Below are 14,351 nucleotides of genomic sequence, written 5' to 3'. Positions count from 1 at the left end.
GTGAGAAAGGTCATGGCGAAGAGATTGAACTTAGATCATCTGGGCGTTGTCTTGCAATGTTGGCGAAGCATTGGCATTTGTCACAATTTTTGACTGTTTGTACCGAGTCCCGACTCATATTAGGCCAGCAGAAACTGGCTTTGATTGCTTTATGCTCCAATACTCTTGCTCCCAAGTGACTACCACAGATACCTTCATGGATTTCGCGGAGGACATAATTACCCTCTTCCTTGGAGATACACTTTAGGAGTGGTAGCATGAAGCCTTGTTTGTACAAAATCCCATTAATGACAGTAAATCCGGCAGCTCTAGTTTTGACTTGCGTTGCTGACTTCTTCTCTAACAAGAGAATTCTCTGTTCCAAATATTCCCTTATGCTCCTCTGCCATTCCGGTACAGTCTCGGTATTAAAGATTGAGACTGTTTCGGATACGGCAGGTCTGGTTAAAGTCTGGATTGGTTCTTTAGGCTTCTCAACGTCACTGGCTACTGCCGACGTCCTTTGGGCTAGCTGGTCAGCTCTTTCATTCTCCTCTCTTGGGATCTTTATAATACAGAACTTCTTGAATGCCTTCTGTAAATTTTGTACTTTTGATAAGTACTGCTTCATTTTTCCTCCTCTGGCTTCAAATTCTCCTTGGATATGTCCGCCGATCACCTGTGAATCGCTTCGTAGCTCAACAAACTCAGCTCCCATCTCTCGGGCTAAGCCGAGTCCTGCTAGGACTGTTTCATACTCGGCTTCATTATTGGTGGTCTTGAACTCTAACTTTAGGGAGTTGCACAACTCTTCTCCATCTGGGGTGATTAACACAACACCGGCTCCACCATTTTTTCTTATAGAAGATCCATCCACGTAGACTACCCATGTTTCGTCTTTCTTGATTCTGAGGCGACATGTAAATTGGTGAATTCTGCTCAGAAATTGGCCAGTACCTGCCCTTTGATAGCGTTCCTTGGGAGGAACTCAATATCAAACTCTCCGAGCTCGATTGCCCAGTTAGCTAATCTGCTAGACAGATCTAGCTTTCTGAGTATTTTCTTCAATGGATACTCGGTCAAGACCCTTATAGTATAAGCTTGAAAATACGAACGGAGCTTCCTAGAGGCGATTGTCAGTGCGAATGCTAATTTCTCCATCTGAGGGCACCGCTCTTCTGCTCCCCTCAGTGCTCGGCTGACAAAATAAACCGGCTTTTGAGTGCCATCTTCTTCTTGGATAAGGGCACCACTAACAGTTGTTGGGGAGATAGCTACGTATAAATACAATGCTTCTCTAGGAACAACTCTGCTTAGCAGGGGTGGACTTGTAAGGTATTTTTTCAACTGATCAAACGCCTCTTCACACTCTTCGGACCATTCAAATGCAACTCTCAGGATTTTGAAAAATGGTAGACACTTGTCAGTTGACTGAGAGATGAATCGGTTCAACGCTGCAATCCTACCCGTCAATTGCTGAAGTTGCTTCGTATTCTTAGGTGATTGAATATCCAAGACTGCTCGGATCTTCTTGGGATTAGCTTCTATTCCTCAGTTTGACACCATGTATCCGAGAAACTTACCCGAGGCCACCCCAAATGCACACTTCGCAAGATTCAACTTCATCCCGTAATGCTTCAATGTTCTAAACGTCTCATGCAGGTCACCTACATGGCCTTCTGGTAACACACTTTTCACTAGCATGTCATCCACATATACCTCCATGTTACGCCCGATCTGGTCTCGGAACATTTTATTAACCAGTCTCTGATACGTTGCTCCCGCGTTCTTTAGACCGAAAGGCAAAACCTTATAGCAGTATAAGCCTCGGTCAGTGATAAACGCGTTCTTTTCCCGATCTTCTAGATGCATATAGATCGAGTTAGGCATGGGTGTATATTCCAACTCTTTTCTTTCTTAAAGGATTTAGCATGGGTGTATACTAAGTTGCTCTTTAAGAAAGTATAAATCTGTGAAAATCGACAAACACATGTGGCCTAGGGCATGGATGTAAACTCCCAGTTCCTCATGTTGATTAACCCAAGAACCCGGTGGGAATTTCTTTTGTTACTCTTATTAAACCTAGGACTCGGTCATCAAAATTGATTTAATTAAGTAATCCATAGCACATGCATATGTTGATTAGGGAAACACATATGAGAAATTCAAGAAAACAGGAATTAATCAAGTTAAATATATCAAAATATAATTGTAGCAAAGGCGCAAATATTGAAATCCTAAAAAGACACGACTATCCCTAATTAAAATATAAATTACATAACAAAAATAAAAGGTGGAAGAGAAGACAAACCCAAACTCCTCTTGATCTAGCCTTCAGTTCCTTTCCAGAGCTTGTGCCTTTTTCTCCACACTTTTTTCCTAGAAGCTAAGAGGTCTATTTATAGGCCATTAGAAGTCCTTATTACACTAGTAAACCTAGAAAATTCGTAGGGTTTAGTCCTGTTACAAGTGGGACTTGAAATACCCTAATATGAAAGGAAAGGGCATTTTGATCGCAGCTGACTTGCTCTTCATGCATGGGTGTGCTCGATCACAGCCCGTGTGCGCTCGATCGCACGTCTGCGACTGACTTTCCTTGTGAGCGCATGAGCGTACGCCTTGCGCTCGTCTGGTCATTCCACTTGTAGTGCGTTCGATCACAGGTCTCTTGCGATCGATTGCACTACCAGAGCCTTCAGCTTTTCCCAAATTTGCTTCATTTTCTTCCAAAAACCTATAAAAATACAGAAAATACAAAAAGGAAATAAAATTCCATAAACTAACAACACTAAGGAATTAACACATATAAGTTTAAGGGCTAAAATATGAATATTTTTGCAATTAACACACCCAATGCTATAGAGAAGGAGGAGGCTTTGGAAAAATCTGACGTTATATGTCGGAGCGCTCTAGATGCGGCCAAGAGCTCGCGGGCAACCTGTGAGGGCCTTCAGGTTGACATAAAGGAGAGACACATTCTTATCGATGGGCTCCGAATAAAGCTGCGACAGAAAACTATGTTATTGCGGAAGTTGTGTTCTCAACTCCGGAAGGTATTCGCGGTACACAACCGTGGCTGGTATCGCAGGTATGTCTCGGGCTTCGAGACTTTCCGAGCCCTCATGCAAGACAACGAGCAGCGAGCTGGCTACTAGAATCTAAAGATGAAAGACTACATGGTTAACCCCGTGGCAATAGAGGAGCTTGTAGAGATTGGCAAAGAGGAGCTTCCTTTCACCCCGAGCTTAGACAGTGGGGACCATGTCGCGGGTCCTTTGACAAGCGAGCCTAAAGACAGCGAGTATGATGTCTAGACACATGCATTTTTTTTTTTTGCTCTTTTGTATGCGAGCGTGCGCTTTCTTACCTTGTAAAAAGAAAAGGAATACCTAGCATGCATTGAATGATAGCGCAAAGTCTTTCTTTCTTCTTTGTGTTCGTGTGAGGTTTTCCATGCATCGCGAATGGTTGTAAGGTGAACCGTTTTTCCGCGCTCTTTTTGCGTAGTTCCGAAGCCTTCCATCTAAAGGCACGACATTTAGTTGCTCTAGTCTTAGCTGGGAGCTAGGTTGCGCGATTCGTGCTTAGGCGAGGCGCGGGCTCCATGTACGTAGCCCGCCTCTTTGGGTTTCTTGCCGCGGTACTGATGTGTTCGGCGGCACTCCTGCACCATGGCGGTGCGGGGCCTGGTTCTGGATTGTAGCGGGTCTTCTCGCCATGGCAAGGGTATGCTTTTAGCAGTCTGATGCCGCGGCGAGGTAGGACTTGGCCTTGGACCACAAGGGGTTTCTTCGCCCTGGCAAGGATATGCTTTTACAGCAATCTTATGCCATGGCAAGGCGGAGCCTGGCCTTGGGCCATAAGGGGTCTTTTCGCCCTGGCAAGGATATGCTTTTCAGCAGTCTTATGAATGGCGAGGTAGGACCTAGCCTTGGGCTACGCTTATCCCAAGTACGCAGAATTATGCGTGCACCACATTCTGGCAAGGCGCCATCTACTTTCTCTTTTTTGTGGGCATTGTCGAACCTTTGGGGCCGTCATCTAGCCGCCGGCATTTTATTTGTGAAAATGAGGGATGCAAACATCTAGAGTATAATCCATGGATAACCAGGTCGGTATGCCATTCATCACATAGTTCAAAATACAAAATAGCAGTCTTATACGAGTTACATACATAAAAACGTGAAAATGGCATGAAGTATTATAGCGAGATATCACTGGTAGAACTTCTTCAAGTGCTGGGCGTTCCATGGTCGCGGTAGACGCTTTCTGTTAAGTGCCAAAACATTCATATTTTAGCCCTTAACTTATATTTGTTAATTCCCTAGTTTTGTTAGTTTGTGTTATTTTATTTCTTTTATGTGTTTTCTGTGTTTTTGTAGGTTGTTGGAAGAAAATGAAGCATTCCTGAAAGTATCGGACTTAAAGGACAAAATTTGAGAAAAGCTAGAGGCTCTGATAGTGGGATCGATCGTAGGGTACCTACAATCGAGTGCACTTTCAGAGAGGTCCAGATGAGCAAGCAAGGTGTGCACTCGTACGCACACGAGGAGACTCGATCGCAGACGTGCGATCGAGCACACATGGGCTGTGATCGATCGCACCCGTGTGTTGGACAATTTTGGAAGTTGCGGCCAGACTTCTTTTGCTTTCCATATTAGGGTTTTTTCTAGTCCTAGTTAAACCCTACGAGTTTATTAGGGTTTTTAGGATTTCTATATATTCCTAAGCCTATAAATAGGCCTCTAAGCCTCACGATTCAGAGGACCATCTTAACACAACTCTTGGGGAGAGAAATTGGAGGCTACTTCAAGGAGTCATTTTTAGTTCTTTCTTTCCCTTTTCTTTTTAGTTTTATGTTAATTATGTGTAACTAATACTTTAGTAGGGCTAGATTGAAGCCCTAATTAAGTTTATTTAATATTTCAATATTGGCACATTTGTGATAATCATATTGTGATGCTTAATTTGATTAATTTCTGTTTTATTGAATTCCTCATATGTGTGGGATTGACCATTATATGTATGTGGTATGGATTAGTTATTTAAGTCAATTTAGATGATCAAGTCTTGAGCTTAATAAAGTAACCAAAGAATCTCACCATAGGTTCTTGTGTTAATCAATATGGGAAACCGGGAGTAGACACTCATGCCCTAGGCCTCATGTGTTTGTCGATTTCCATAGATTTATGTTTTCTTAAAGAACAACTTGGTAGACACCCATTCTAAATCCTTTGAAAAAGAAAAGAATTAGAGTAGACACTCATGCTTAATTTGTTGCTTAGGGAAATCAATAGCTCAAGGAGTAGACACCCATGCCCTTAAGTTGGCAAACTTTAAGTATTCATAATATGATTGGATCATTAGCATATTGTTACATGATCTAAGTGTGATTAATGGTGGATATGAAAGCCCTACCTTTTATCATTATTGAATGAAAATGAACCTTTTATCTTGTTTTGTTTACTGAATTTAATTTTAATCAAAATTTACCAATTTTCATGAGAATGATCACGTACTTGCACTCTATGATACTGTTTTGACCTTGTGCACTTACGAGTTTAAATGTACATTTATTTGCCTATTAATTTAAGTAGATATTTGCACAACAAGTTTATGGCGCCGTTCCCTTCCACGTCCTCCAGGTGGTTGGCCCCGGGCCTATAGTTATTGACTACTCTGTATGGGCCCTCGCACTTTGGGGCCACTTTGCCTTTGGCAGGATCCTTGGTGGCTATCGTCACTTTGCGCAATACCCATCTCCTACCTCTAACTTTTGAGGGCATACCTGCTTGTTGAAGTACTGGGAGACCTTTTGCTGGTATGCGGCCATCGTCATATTTGCCTTCTACCTTCTCTTTTCCAACAAATTGAGGGACAACTTCAGGCCTTCGTTATTCAGCGCAGGGTCGTAATATTGCACCTGAGCGGGGACGATAGCTTCATTGCCGAAAGCTAACCCAAAGGGGATGTCTCCCGTTGGGGTCCGCTTGGTTGTTATGTATGCCCACAATGCTTAAGGTAGCTCGTCCGCCCTCGCTCCTTTCTTGTCTTCCAATTTATTCTTAATGATTCGGAAGAGGGTTTTGTTCGTGGCTTCTACTTGGCCGTTGGCTTGAGGTGCCCTGGGGATGAGTAGAAGTTCCTGATCTTCAGCATCGCACACTAGCCTCTAAACGGTTGGCAGTCAAACTGCTTCCTGTTATCAGTGACGAAGGCGTGCGCGATGCTGTACCTTGTAACCACAAACCCCCACAAGAATCGTGTGATGTTATGGGTGGTTATGCATGTGAGGGCTTCAACCTCAGCCCATTTGGTAAAGTAGCCCTCTGCCACTACTGCAAACTTCACTCCTCCCTTCCTGGTTGGGAGCTGGCCAACAATGTCGACCCCCATTGCTCAAGCGGCCACGGGGAGGAGATAAGAGTTAACTCCTCTAGAGGGACACTAGGTACGGAGGTGAACATCTGACACTTCTCGCACTTTTGCACCATCTCTAAGGAGTCGGCGTGCATGTCCGACCAGGAGTAACCCATTCTGATTGCTTTGTGGGCGAGCACCCTTCATCCTACGTTGCTACCACATATCCCTTCATGGATTTCCTTCACTATGTAGGCCCCTTCTTCCTCGGATACACACTTCAGTAAAGGCAAAGTCCTCGCCCCCTTTTATACAGCTCCCCGCGGATGAGTGTGTACCTTGCTGCCTTCATTCGAAGCTTCCTTGCCATCTTGCGATCTTCCGGGAGGGTACCATCTTCTAGGAATCGCACTATGTTTTCTGCCCAGATTGGCTTTGTTTCTACTTGAGTTACCTCTTCGCAGGAGTGATTGATGACTCAGCGATTAGGCGGACTTGCTCGCGCGATGAGTCTAACTCTGCGTCTGAAGTTGACGCCAGGCAGGCCAGTTGATCTGCAGATTCGTTTTGGGACCGTAGTACCTTTTTCATGACAAACTGCTTAAGCTTCGCGATGAGCTCCTTGGTCTTCGCTAAGTACTGCTGCATTCGCTCCTCTTTGGCTTCGTACTCGCCCTGTATGTGTCCTACAATTACGCTTGAGTCGCTTCTCATCTCCACACTGTGCACCCCTAACTCGAGTGCTATGGCGAGTCCTGCTAGTACGGCTTCATACTCCGCCTCGTTGTTTGTGGTTTTAAAACCCATTTTGATGACATATCTGAGCTCTGGGCCCACTAGGGGTTGGAGTACGACTTTTGCCCCGCTACTTCTCTTCTTCGGCGAATCATCAACATAGACAACCTATGGTCCTTCCGACCAACTTCTTTCCTCCTGTGGAACTCTTGTGAACTCCGCCACAAAGTCTGCCAGTGCCTGTCCTTTTAACGCGGGTCTAAGAAGGGAACTCGCCCAATTCTATTGCCCACTTGACTAGGCGACCCGAGGTGTCGGGTTTTTGCAGAATCTGCTTGAGGGGGTAGTCCGTTAGGACCCGGACAGTGTGGGCCTGGAAGTAAGGTCGCAATCTTTGGGCGGCCATAACCAGCGAACGCTAGCTATTTCGGCCGCGAGTACCTGGTCTCTGCTCCTTTGAGGGCTTTGCTGGTGTAATACACGAGCCGTTGTACCCCTGAATCCTCTCTGGCGAGGGTAGAACTAACTGCCGATGGTGAAATTGCTAGGTAATGGGAGAGTGGCTCCCCCTCCTGTGGCCTACTCAGGAGTGGTGGGTTCGACAGATACTTCTTCAACTACTTGAAGGCTTCATCACACTCTTTCCCCTAAAGAATAGCCTTTCGCAGAATCTTGAAGAAAGCTAGGTACTTGTCAATTGCTTTTGACACAAACCTATTTAGAGCCGTGACACAGCTTGTAAGTTGCTGAAGCTACTTCGTGTTAGCCGGAGGTTGCATATCTAATATTGCCTGGATCTTCTCTGGGTTCGCTTTGATTCCCCTCTGGGACACCATGAACCCAAGGAACTTCCCGGCGGAGACCCAGAAGGCACACCTAGCTGGGTTCAACTTCATACATTACTGCCTCAGGGTTTGGAAGGTTTCTTCGAGGTCTTCCACATGGTGGGTCGCCTGCTTGCTTTTAACTAGCATATCGTCCATATACACTTCGACATTCTTCCCTATTTGGTTCCTAAACATGTGGTTCATCAATCTTTGGTAGGTGGCCCCGGCGTTCTTTAGCCCAAATGGCATGAACTTGTAGTAGTACAATCCGCGATCTGTGATGAAAGTTGTCTTTTCTTCGTCTAAGTTATCCATCTGTATCTGGTTATACCTCGAGAAGGCATCAAGGAAGCTGAGTGATTCATGGCCTGCGGTTGAGTCTACAAGCAGATCTATTCGGGGTAGCGAGAAGCTATCTTTGGGACAAACTTTGTTCAGATTCGTAAAATCTACACACATTCTTCATCTTCCGTTGTGCTTCTTAATCATGACGACGTTGGACACCCACGTGGGGAACTGGACATCCCTAATGAATTTCGCCTGCTTGAGCTTGCTTACTTCCGTTGCTATGGCCTTGCTACGCTCTAGGGCAATGACTTCTACTTCACGGGCTTGGCAGTGGGGTCCATATTCAACCTGTGAGTAATCATAGTAGGGTTGACCCCCAGCATGTCCTGATGTGTCTACGCAAACACATCCAAGTTCTTTTGCAGGAACAGTGCCAGACTAGCTTTGGCCTCGCCCGACAATTGCGAGACTATCCTTATTGCCCTGTCCAGGCCATCGACTGATACCTCTACCAAGTCTTCTACGGGTTCGCCCCGAAATAGCTTGTGCTCGTCGTATACCTCCACTGCGACATTGAGTGTCTTTTTCAAGCGAGGTTCCTTCAAAATGGCGTTATAGCAAACGCGTGCCGCCTCTTGGTCGCCCCTAACTGCTCATATTCCTGACTTCGTTGGGAACTTCATAACTAGTTGAAAGGTCGACACTACAGCCTTTAATGCATTCAATGTGGGTCTCCCAATGATGGCATTATAGGCATACAGCTTGTCAATGATGATGGAATCAGTCATGACAGTGGCCTGGGTCTGCTTGTACCCGACGATGTGTAGGAGCGTAATCGCTCCGACAGGGCATACTCTTTCTCCACTGAACCCCACTAAGGGGACTATCATCGGCAATATTCTGCCCTTGTCAATGGTCATCCTTTTGAAAGATCTCGTGTACAGGATATCTGCGGAGCTGCCTGTATCGATAAGGATTTTATGAACATTATAATTGGAAATGAGAAGAGTTACCACTAGGGCGTCGTCGTGGGGGACACAATCCCATGGAGATCGTCATCCGTGAAGATAATCGGCTGAGACTCCCTTCTCTGGGCCTTGGATGGCCTAGCTGCAGACAAGACTTCCCTTGAAGTGAGCCTCCTCGCGTGGCTTCTCCGCGCCTAACTGGACTCTCCGCCTCCTGTGAACCCCCTGACAATGGTGTCTATCTCGCTTATCGCCCTGTTGTGGATGACGATGCGGTTTTCGGGCCGCCCTCTCCGCATTCTATCTTGGCGACCATTTTTGTTTCGGGCAACAAGGGGCCTTTCTTCCTTTGAGTCCTTCTCGTCGTTGTCATTGTTTTCCTATCTTTGGCGTTCCCTGCCCCCGTCCTTGCATGGACTGCGGACAATATCCTGCTCTCTCGCGTATTGCTCTCCCTCATGGCCACCTCTGTATCTTTGAACTCCCCCCTCATGGCCGCAAATCTGCGGCCTGGGCCTTCTTTCTTCCTGGTGGCGAGGCTCAATCGTGAGTGGCGGGACCTATGGCTAGCCTGCCACGAACCTGGTGAGCTTCCCATTCTTAATGAGTCTCTCCACCTCCATTTTTAGCGAGATGCAATCCTCGGTGTCATGGCCATGGTCTCAGTGATACTCGCAATACTTGTTCATGCTACGCTTGTCTGCAGGGGCACACATCGGCAGGGGTCGCCTCGCTTCTGGGATTGCATTGACTTCGCGCAACACTTCGATTAAACTGGCGTCTAGCGGGGTGAGGTTGAGCTTCCGCTGAGTGATCGGCTTTCCCTTCTCACCTTTCTTGCTAAACGGTCCCTTCTTTTGTGGCGCACTGACCTTGGGGGTTTCTTTTATGGGGGCTTCTGCTGCAGTCCCCCTCGCGACCGTTAAAGCCCGTATGGTCTCTTCTCCATTTATGAATTCGGCAGCTTTTTCCATAAACTCCTAGAGATCTGTAGGGGCCTGCGCGCCACCTCCAAAGCTAGGGGGCTTTGAGGATGAATTCCATTCAAGAGGGCCATCAACACCAAGTTCCGAAGAGCTATCGCGACCCCAAGTCTTTCCTTCTTGAAACACTCCACATAATCTTTTAAGGATTCTGAGTCTTTTTGCTGCACCGTCATGAGGTAGGCCACGGACATCTTTTGCCTGTGTGTGGACATGAATTGAGTCAGGAAGTGCCTGGTGAGGTTCGTGAAATTGTCTATGGAGTTCGGAGGGAGATTGGTGAACCACTCGCAGAGCTTGTCAGAGTTAAGGGGAATGCTCGACAGGCGATCTCGTCCGGTATCCCACAGAGAGCGATGTTAGAGCGGAATTACTCGAGGTGTTCCAAGTGGTCAGCAGTCCCATTGTAAAGGGCAACAGTTGGGACCTTGAATTTATCCGGCAACTGATGGCTCAATACCCGCTGCGTGAAGGTCAGGTTCATACTTACCTACACGGATATTATTTTATAAATACCAAGTGAGAGAAATTAATGCAACTTTCTTTTTTGGTATTTATAAATAATATTCATCTAAAACTAGGAGAGCACTAAAATAACATCAAAAGAGCACCTAACATTGCAGTACTACAAAATTCAAAAAGCCAACCACCTAATTATTCTATAAAATGCATAGATGGCAGTGGAGGTGGCCTTGATGTAATGGCAGTGATCGGTGGTGAGCCACATTATGGCCAATGGCTATGTCCCCACAACATATTAAAAAAGGGAAAAAAAAACCAAAATTGTAAGGAGATTTTGTATTAGTTAGAGGCAAGGCCCTTACGGTGCAGAAAAAAAAAAAAAAAAAAAAAACCTAGGCCCCACATTAAAAGACTCACAAAAGTCCACTCATTACTTTCTCTCTCTTTTTTATTTTTTTATTTTTTTAATGAAAAAAAAAAACCCTAATAGATTGAAAGGTAAGAACTAATCTATGAGGCTATGCCCAGTACGGTGTATTTAAAAAAAAAAAAAAACTTTTTTTTTTTTTTGTAACAAACCACTTTATAGAAAGGAGCCAACAGAACACAAACCCTCACAAAGAGGGACAAGAAGGGGGTGGATCTTTTCCACTACATATGGGAATAGAGAGGGGAGGGGAGAATAAGGAGGGAATGCAGCCCGAGAAAACTCTTGCCGCGGCCCTATATGCCACATGATGGGCGCAGAAGTTCGCACTTCTGTTAACTTTTCTGGCCTTCCAAATACAGGAGGCTGGAAAAATAGATAAAGTTTCAAAGATTACATGTTCAAGATGCCAATCCAATACATTAGATGGATTCTGTAAAGATAAAATAACAATAGAGGAGTCCCCTTCTAGAATGAACTTATCAAGGTGCATGGAAGCTGCCAGGGAACCAGCCAAGAGGGCTGCTTGAGCTTCTCCATACGAAGGACTACAAGTGGGCCTAACTTGGGAGAGGATTTTGATGATCTGGCCTTTGGAGTCTCTGCAGACAGCTGCTTGAGTAGAGAAGTTATCTCTGATGGCTGTATCAAAATTTATCTTGAAGTAATCTGTAGGAGGAGGAGACCATAGCTCTTTGATTGGATGTGACTTTGAAGTCCAGGCTGCTAAATGTTCCAAGGAGACACGGTTGATGTTTGCAGCCAGCTTGGAGGCTTCAGGGAAAACACCATTATGAACAGCTTGGTTTCTGGAAATCCAAAGCAGATCACAAAAAACAGCAGCATAAATCTGGAACAAATGTGAGTCTGCAAGAGGAATGCCAAAAGATGTATGAGGAGTTAAAATACCTTTGATCCATTCAGAGAGGCTGAGAGAGGACCATTTCAACGAGTCTAGAGGCCAAGGAGAGGATCTCCAAGATATTCTAGCAAAAAAGCAACTGAAGAAGAGGTGAGAGAGGGAGTCCTCTTCCACATTGCATAAGGGGCAAACTAAGGTAGCAGGGGGAATGGGGAAAACAGAGTTTAACCTAATCTTGGAGGGGACAATATCCCAAGCAATTTTCCAAAGGAAAAGTTTCAATCTATCATTAAGATTGAGATTCCAGAGAAGCTTCCATTGAGCTGGAGAAAGAGGGGAGTTTTCAGTAGAAAATCGCTGGCTACTGATGAGATTATATGCAGATTTAGTTGAAAAACAGCCATTTGCAGAGGGGGTCCAGAGAAGTTTATCAGAAGAGGGAGAGGAAAAGTTGATTTTAACAATTTCCTTAATACTAACAGAATCAAAAAGAGAGTGGAGAAGAGGATAGTTCCAAGAATAAGCAGTGGAAGTGGGATCATGACAGAAAAGATCAGAAACTAGAAGATTGGGAAGGGGCCTAAGCAAAAGAGGAAAGGGGGAAGGAATGAAAGATGGAATGGTAGGAATCCAAGAGGAGCTCCAAATAGGGAGAGAGGAGGAGTTATGGATTCTGTTACAGGCACCTTTGGAGATAAAAGAACGAGTTTTCAGGATGCCTTTCCATAACCATGATGAGGAAGAAATGGATGAGGGGGAGAGAAAAGAGCTAGAGTGAAGATACTTACCTCGCAAGTGAGAAACCCATAAAGAATCTGCATTAGAGTGAAGTTTCCAGCCTAACTTGGAGATAAGAGCCAAGTTAACTTCTCTCATTTTCCTGATGCCTAAACCACCTAAAACCTTTGGAAGGCAAATAGAGTCCCAAGCCTTCAAAGTCAGGTTTTTAGACTTTTTTGCTGGGAAACCCCACCAAAAATTTTTGAAAATCTTATCAAGATCAGAGCAAAAGCTTTTAGGAAGCAAGAAAGTGCTCATGGCATAAGAGGGAAGTGCAGCAGCAACTGACTTAATGAGAACTAATCTGCCAGCTTGAGATAAAGTTTTGGCTCTCCAACCTTCAACTCTTCCAAGAACCTTGTCAATAAAACCTTGAAAGGCTCTTTTCTTTGAGTTCCCCATCAGAATTGGTAAACCAAGATAAAGAGAGCTGGAATGGTTGGAGGGGTAAGGAATAATATTGGAGATAGCTTCTGAAGTGCAGGGATTGGTGTTTTTACTGAAACGAGTGGAGGATTTTGCAGCATTGATGGACTGACCAGACCATCTACAATACTTATCCAGACAAGATTTGATGCAAGTAGCTTCAGACACAGTAGCTTTCCCAAAAATGAGTAAGTCATCAGCAAATAAAAGATGATGAATAGCAGTGCAGTTCCTTGCTATCCGAAGGCCTTTAAGAAAACCATTCTTTTCCTCTTTGAACATAAGTCTGGAGAAGACTTTAGAACCCAGAATAAAAAGAAAAGGAGAGAGGGGGTCTCCTTGTCTCAACCCTCTCTCAGGGGAGAATAAACCAAAAGGACTACCATTCAGCAAAATAGAGAAGGAGGAAGAGGAGATGCAGATTCTGACCCAGGAGATCCAAATGGGGCTGAACCCCAGTTTTTCCATTATAGACAAGAGAAAAGTCCATTCCATTCTATCAAAAGCCTTCTCCATGTCCATCTTGAGGAACATGTAACCCCCTTTGCCTCTCTTGGATTTGAAAGAATGAAGAAGCTCATGGGCCAGGATCGTGTTGTCTTGAATATTCCTCTTTGGAACAAAAGCTGACTGAAGAGGAGATATTATTCTAGGAAGAAAGATTTTCAATCTGTTAGCCAGGATTTTAGAAATGATCTTGTAGACAATGTTGCAAAGGCTTATAGGTCTGAATTGGTGAGCAGTGTGAGAGCCACTAAGTTTAGGAACCAAAGCTAGAAAAGTATGATTCTGATCCCTCATCAAAAAATTGTTCTTAAAGAAATTCCAAATGCAATTCAGAACATCCACTTTGACATGACACCAGTATTTCTTGTAGAATAGAGCAGTAAAACCATCTGGTCCAGGGGCTTTGGTAGAGCCAAGACTTGCTAAAGCTTCGAAAACCTCTTCCTCAGAAGGAATGGAGCATAAGGTAACATTCTCCTCCTCAGTGATAATAGGAGAGAATAAGTCCAGCATTTCAGCCTCAATGGGAGAGTTTGAAGAAGTGAACAGATTGGAGAAGTGAGCTGTGAAATGTCCACCAATTTCAGCTCTAGAGGAAACCCAATTTCCTGGACCCAACTTGAGAAAGTTCACTGCATTAGATCTTCTTCTGATGAGAGTGGAAGTGTGGAAATACTTGGTGTTAAGGTCCTTACAAGTCAACCAACTTTCTCTGGATTTTGAGCGCCATAGGATCTCTTCCTTGCT

General features: G+C 44.7%; 1 protein-coding gene across 1 annotated transcript; it reads right to left on the bottom strand.

Moving 5' to 3' along the window:
- Window positions 1-8,363: 8,363 nt before the first annotated feature.
- On the bottom strand, window positions 8,364-9,109 carry LOC148583325 (uncharacterized). The gene is made up of 3 exons (XM_088511363.1): window positions 8,897-9,109; window positions 8,624-8,770; window positions 8,364-8,537 (listed from the first exon to the last, which is right to left on the bottom strand). Exons 1-3 carry the CDS (start codon window positions 9,107-9,109, stop codon window positions 8,364-8,366), a joined length of 534 nt encoding a protein of 177 aa, XP_088367489.1.
- Between the last annotated feature and the right edge of the window lie 5,242 nt (window positions 9,110-14,351).

The sequence above is a fragment of the Corylus avellana genome, chromosome 10 (assembly GCF_965113065.1).
Source record: "Corylus avellana chromosome 10, dhCorAvel1.hap1.2, whole genome shotgun sequence".
NCBI lineage: Eukaryota > Viridiplantae > Streptophyta > Magnoliopsida > Fagales > Betulaceae > Corylus > Corylus avellana.
Note: the sequence above shows the minus strand (reverse complement) of the source record. Positions and strands in the feature narration are given on the sequence as shown.